The sequence below is a fragment of the Etheostoma cragini genome, chromosome 10 (genome assembly GCF_013103735.1).
Source record: "Etheostoma cragini isolate CJK2018 chromosome 10, CSU_Ecrag_1.0, whole genome shotgun sequence".
NCBI lineage: Eukaryota > Metazoa > Chordata > Actinopteri > Perciformes > Percidae > Etheostoma > Etheostoma cragini.
The window spans coordinates 1,522,553-1,529,063 of record NC_048416.1 but is presented as its reverse complement, the minus strand read 5'-3'; the positions used below and the strand labels follow the sequence as shown (position 1 = coordinate 1,529,063).

Genomic DNA, 6,511 nt, shown 5'->3' with positions numbered 1-6,511 from the left:
AAAAACGGTCCAAGAATCCCGTGTACAGCACGGCAGACGGACCCAGTTAGCAGCTAGCTAGTGATCCTAGTGGAGCATTTAGCAGTCAGAGCCAGATATTTCCCTCAGGAGTAGGAGAGGAAACACAGAGGGGGGGTTGGACACACATTCATCAGGTACTCAGAAACAGGACTCCATATGAAGTAGAATGTTGCTCCATAACTTTGAATAGGGGCAATATTTTAACTAATAACTAACACTATGCAGCTTCCCCAGTTGATCACTACTTCCATTAAGACAATCCTGCTTGGTATTACAAGTTTTGTGAAATTTTATGTTTATATGCATGTGAATGATGCATTATCCTAATAAATATGCGCTAATTTGCATGCATTTCCAATTATTAGCCTATTAGTCAAATGTTTTTTGGGTAATTAAAGAGGGAACCTGTTAGCGCGAGCGGAAAAAGTGTAACGCTAGTCACCTTTTAAACTACTTTTCTAAAAGAAGACATGTTATGAAAGCAAATTAGCCCAGAGAAATTTGAAGACAAGTGTTTGCCTGTACTGTCTCCCCTTAAAAGGCAATGCTATGTCAGTTTGGTGTTTACAAAATTCATAATAAGAATCATATTCAGTAGGAAAACCCTGTAGGCATGCTACAGCTAGCCTACTCTCGCTAAGCTAGGCTAGTACTATTTTAGCAGGAGTTGTTTGGCTGCTGTTCTTTTTCCTTATGGTTGGATTTAGCTTCTACTTCTTTTTTATGGAATGATAAACAATTCAAAAGATTTTTTTATAGGAGAAAAAAGGTTTAATCTTTTAAACCTGTTTGTACTCTTTTGAATTTAGCGATGCGTGGGCTAGCTGTGGCTATCTTACAGCTAGCTTTAATTTAAACTGTTTTGCAGTTTTGCTAACTATTTCCTCTGAAATTATACTAATTGCAAAATAATAATGTATAAGGTAAAACAATTTTATATGGTTGTTTTATGGTATTATTCTGTAAGACGGTTTAGGAAAAGGACTGCCTTTCTTTGACTGAATAAGAAATAAACAAAATTTCACCTAAAAATGCCACTTCTTTGTCTACTGTTCTATCACTAAAAACAGGAGAGGAGTTGGGTTCATTTCAGTCCAATGCCACACACACACACACACACACACACACACACACACACACACACACACACACACACACACACACACACACACACACACACACACACACAGATTCTTTTTCCCAATCTCACCCACCAACAGCTGGGACTCCAGAGGCTCCTCCACCTGGGAATGAGAGTTCTGGGGTTACTGTTGGCTTGGCAGAAGGACCCCTCTCTCTCACACACACACACACACACACACACACAAACACAAACACACACTCCCAGAATGCCTTAGATTCCCTACATATCAAGGCCAGATATCATAGTCTCATACTAATGTCCTTATGATGCATTCCAGTCCAGCCGGTCGAGATGGTGTAGGGAGCGGCCAGCCAATCAATGATGTATCTCCGTCTGCTGTTTGTGTCCATCATGGATCCACTGCATTCTGCACTGACCCTGGCCTGCGTCTCTGTGAGCTGAGAGCCAAGGGAGTATGGTATTATTATTATTATTATTATTCACACAAATGTTGAGCTGATAAGGCTGGAAAAGCTTTTATTCAAGCCTAAACGGTGACGTGTTTTTGCTTTTGTCTCATAACCAAGACAGCCTTTTACAGATTTACATGACACCCAAAAGGAAGGAAAAAGCATGCAGCTTACTTTAGGCTACTTGCAGTCCATCATTCCTCACTCAGCTTGCAAACTGTGCCACTGGATGGCGCTAAAGTGCTGCAGAGGCAGTGAATAAGATGCCACAGGCTGCTTACCCAGAACGAGCCCCACAGTCCCAGCGCTCATGATGTTTCTGAGCCGAGGGAAACAAGACTCAGGCTGACACAGACTGATGACTCATGTAGGATGCGGCTCTGAATGTATAAAAACAGATTCTTATACAAATGCTGCCTTTAAAGAGAGCCACCAACTCAAAGAATGTACATTCACGGTTTGCCTTTGCAGCTAGTCGTGACCCTAGTGTGAATGAATCCAATCCCAAATTCTATACATCTCAATGCCTGATATGAGCTTATTACAACAGATGCCGTGCTGTCATCTGTGCTGCAAACATTCAATATTTTAATCAGCATTTTTAATTTGACACAACAGAACTTCGCGACTGACAGGACAGATTGCAGGATGGGTCTGTTACAGCTCGGCAGTATGTTCATGCACACGGCTCGGTTAGCTGACGCTGTCCTACAGAGCAGGTGCTGAGAGAAGACAGACCAGTGGCATGTGATGAGGGACGTGTGTTTCCAGGGGGATGAGTGGCTGGGGGAACTCTTTCAAACACCACAGGACAAACAGTTTGCTTGTCAGAAAAACGTCAGTTGTCAGTTGAACAGGCCTCAATGTAAAACAAAATTGTATTTTTTCTTCTTCTGTGTTTCTATATGAGTTAATACGATTGTTTTGATCAAATTGTGTCAGTTGTGGAAAGTACATTTACTCAAGTGGGGTGCTTTAAGTGTAATTTGAGATACTTCTACTCAAACCACATCTCAGAGGGAAATACTGTACTTTTCACTCCTCTACATCTGCTGTACAGTGACAAGTTACTTTTCAGATTAAGACGAACATATAAACAATTCATAAATGTATATAATACAATAAAATAAAGCAGTGGTTTTTAAGCTTTTTGCTTGTGCCAATTATCAAGTTTTAGATGTCTATGAGTTGTCAGCAGATCCACCAAAATTTCATTCAAATATCTGAGGACCCAAGAGGTAAAATCCAATTTTTCACAAATAAGCGAAAATAAAAGAAAGGTTTTAAAAATAACTGAGCTACCTAAAGTAGTTCAAACAGTACATTTGTGCTTACACACGGTATTAAAAATCTAATGTCATGTAGCATAATATATCAGTCACAGGGGACACTTTGAAGCAGAATGAGTACACTTTTTAAACTTTAAGTACATTTTGTACTTTTTACTAAGACTTTGAATGCAGAACATTGACTTTTAATGGAGGATTTTTACATGAATGTATTTGTAGTTGTACTTAGTTTAGGTGAAAGATCTGAATACTTGGTTCCGCTGCGCAGTAGGCTATACATTGCTATTCATGGAGGAAACTGGTGGAAACAGATAAGCAAACTTATGTTAATAAGAAAACAACGTGACACCTCTGGGTAATTGAGCTGGAAACAGTCAAAGTCACCGCATAAGCACAATGTACGTTATCCTGCGTGAAAAGAGAAATATTGCTTCTCTTTTTATCCCTCTCTTGTGCTTTCTATTGTTGTGGAAATAGTCAGTTAGAATCTTTGAAGTTATTTCCTGTCGAAAAATACAATCATTTCCTGAGAGATACACAAACCCACATTTTATGTGTGCGTATGTGCACGCTCACATGTGTGTGTGTGTGTGTGTCTGGTAGTGAAAGAGGAAGGCAGAGCAACAAGCCCTGAAGGTTAGAGGTTAGAGAGAGCGTCTATCAGTCTGGGTAAGAAAATGGAAAATTAGAAAGCTGGCTTTCCAACAGCGAGAACCAAATATCAAACGAGAGGCTGGACAGCTGCCTGACCTGTGCTCCCAGTCGAGAGGATACGCAGTGAAGACCAAAAGGCTCGCCTGCAGTGACAAGTAAAAGCCGAGAAAGAGAGAGAGCTGGCACTTGGGAGCAGAACAAAAAGCAGATCTGGAGAGGAGCCGTGATGGAGAAGCTGCCTGTGTACCACGGCCCCATCGGCAAGGAGGAGGGGGAGAGGCGGCTGGCCCAGGACGGGCGGGATGGGTGCTACCTAATCCGCAACAGTGACTCTGTGCCGGGCGTCTACTGTCTGTGTGTGCTGTGAGTACAAACAGATTGTGAAATATCTCTGCTTCTTTACTGAGAACTTGGTAACCACATTACCACGTAATCCTATTTTTTTTACTGTTGTAGAAATGATCTAACAGTTAAGAAACCTTAAAAGAAAAGCATAAACTACACAGAAGAAGAAAAAATATGGGGGCCCTATTTAATGTAACATGTGAGTCTCACAGGAGGAACACTAATTGTAATGACAACTTATTTCATGAAACTGAAAAGGTGTTTTGTGTGTGTGCAGGTACAACGGATACGTCTACACGTACCGACTCCACAAGGACGACGCGGGATCTTGGGCCGCTGAAGTGAGACATTCTTATCGATATATTTCGACTCTTTCTGCAAACTCAAACTTTACAGGAGCAGCAAAACAGCTGCACATCCGCTTCGCTTTGGTTGGTGTTTATTGGTCCTAGAGGTTGTTTTGGTGTCAGCCCAATTCAGCAAGCTGTGAATTTGAGGCAAACATGGATTTTTATTCTCTTCACGGAGCGACAGCGCTGAGAAATGGGTTCTTTTCCTTTAGCAATAACACCCTGAGAGAAAGTCCCCGACCACCACCGCCGCTACAAATTTAAGACGCCACAGCATCAGCATATACTCCAGAGATGGGGAACATAGAATTGTCTTTGACAGCATTTCTGATGGGAGATGTAACTGAGCACTCAGGGTTGGCAAACACCCAGAGACGTGAACGTATAGAGACATCTGAAGGCTGGGTCTCGCTGACAACTAAAGCTAGAAGCTACATTTTCCCCCTTGCTCATTTTAACTGAGAGCATCAAGCCAACAGATAGGGAGGGGGGGTGGGGGGGGGGTCCACTACAAGCTCAATAACAGTTTACATTATTCATGTGCAATATCAATCACTTTAATGAAATATTCCCGGGGACAGAAGTAACACTTGTGGCCGGAGACAGAAACATCCAAAGAGCTCTTCGACATTTGATTGAATGATTTCAAAATGCATTCATAAGAAATGTGATTTTCACCATTTCTTCCAGCATGATTGATTGCACAGAATGAAAACAAATAAGGCTTTTTCTTTAAGTCCTTACTTGACAATATTACAATAGTTTGAAAAGTTTAATGCTTTAAAGTTTAGAGATATTAAAGTGGCTGCTGTGGGTATAGCAGGGAATAGATTAGGGTTCTATCAATTAGAAATAATGCAGACCTCTCTGAAGGATCCTTAATAAAGTTAAATTTAACTAAAGCCAAATGAAGACTGTCACACAACACCTTAGCTGAATCGCGAAATTAAATCTAAACATCTTATATTGTTCCTGTTTCATTTCTAAAAGTGATCTTGGTGTTATTCCAGTTTTATTCAGTCAGAAGTAAAGCTCTTGAGATATACTGATGGGACACTTTAGTCAAAAAGAAATGCTTTTTGTTGACCAACTAAATATAAAAGCAGCCGGGGGGAGTGATAACTGCAACCACAACTTTCCTAATTTAACTTCTAAACACCTCAAGTATAGTTGCCATCCTTCTACAGTAGGTGTAACAGCAATTACAGATTAATTTTCTTTTGCATTATCTTATTTATTGATATCTTTTCATTGCCTGAAGGGAGCTCAGTGTGGATCAGATATATTAGAATACAATGCCAGAATGCCATTTCTTGCCGTGCTTCCCTGCCCACAATAGGTTTCTGTCTCCACTCTCAGCATGTCTCATGTCTTTTATAAGGTGAATCTGTGCGTGCTAATTTGAAGCCGGTCCCTGCCCAGCCCTCTTTCTTTCCCCATGAGCTTTAATATGGAAACGGTGATGCTGAATCCTCCTCTGCCTTTTTTCCCCTCGGTTGTGTTTCAGACCACTCCTGGTGTGCAGAAACGATATTTCCGGCAAATCAAGAACTTGATAGTAGCTTTCCAGAAGCCGGGACAGGGAATTGCCATGCCTCTGCTCTACCCTGTGACAGCAGCTCAGAGACGGGCACAAACACACACAGAGGAGGCCCAGACGGCCAGTAATAGCCTGTCACCGACACACAGCAGCCCTGACGCTTACTTCCAGCAGCGGCCGCCTCATGCAGCTCAGGGACACACCAACAGGAACAAAAAGGAGGTGCGCCAAGCGTTGGGTTAACCTCAAACTCCCCACTGACCTAATTACAAACATAAAAACTTGATGCACAACGTTTGCACGCTGAATGTGAAGTAAATGTAATTTTGTTCTCCAATTAAACAGCTGCAGCTTGTTACATCATGTCAGTTAGGTTCTAGCTGCGACTCAGATCTCGGTATCCTTCCAGCATCTCTCTGTTTTTTTCTTCTGCATATGCGACACAGAAAGTGCCTCATAACTTTCAAGGATGTGATGTAAAATATTCAACTGCTGAAACATTAATATCCATCACTGCATACATAAGTTGACAACAAATATTGTGCTCTGTTTTCTTAATGCAATACAGTTATGTGACTGGCAAAGAAAATAAATGATATTGGTTGAAATAAAACTCTTTTAAATGAGTTCACGCATTCACAGCCATATACAGCTGAGCCTCCGTCTGACATATAAGTGGAACAAAAATTCAATTTGACATATTGAAGTGCTGATTTCTGTGGAGAGAGTGCTGACTGCTAGAGAGGGGGGGGGGGGGG

General features: G+C 41.4%; 1 protein-coding gene across 1 annotated transcript; it reads left to right on the top strand.

Moving 5' to 3' along the window:
- Nucleotides 1–3,450: 3,450 nt before the first annotated feature.
- On the top strand, nt 3,451–6,366 carry LOC117951339 (SH2 domain-containing protein 1A-like). Its single transcript, XM_034883012.1, has 3 exons — nt 3,451–3,881; nt 4,141–4,204; nt 5,721–6,366. The coding sequence occupies exons 1-3, from the start codon at nt 3,745–3,747 to the stop codon at nt 5,994–5,996; spliced, it is 477 nt and encodes a 158-aa protein (XP_034738903.1). The 5' UTR covers nt 3,451–3,744; the 3' UTR covers nt 5,997–6,366.
- Nucleotides 6,367–6,511: the final 145 nt, after the last annotated feature.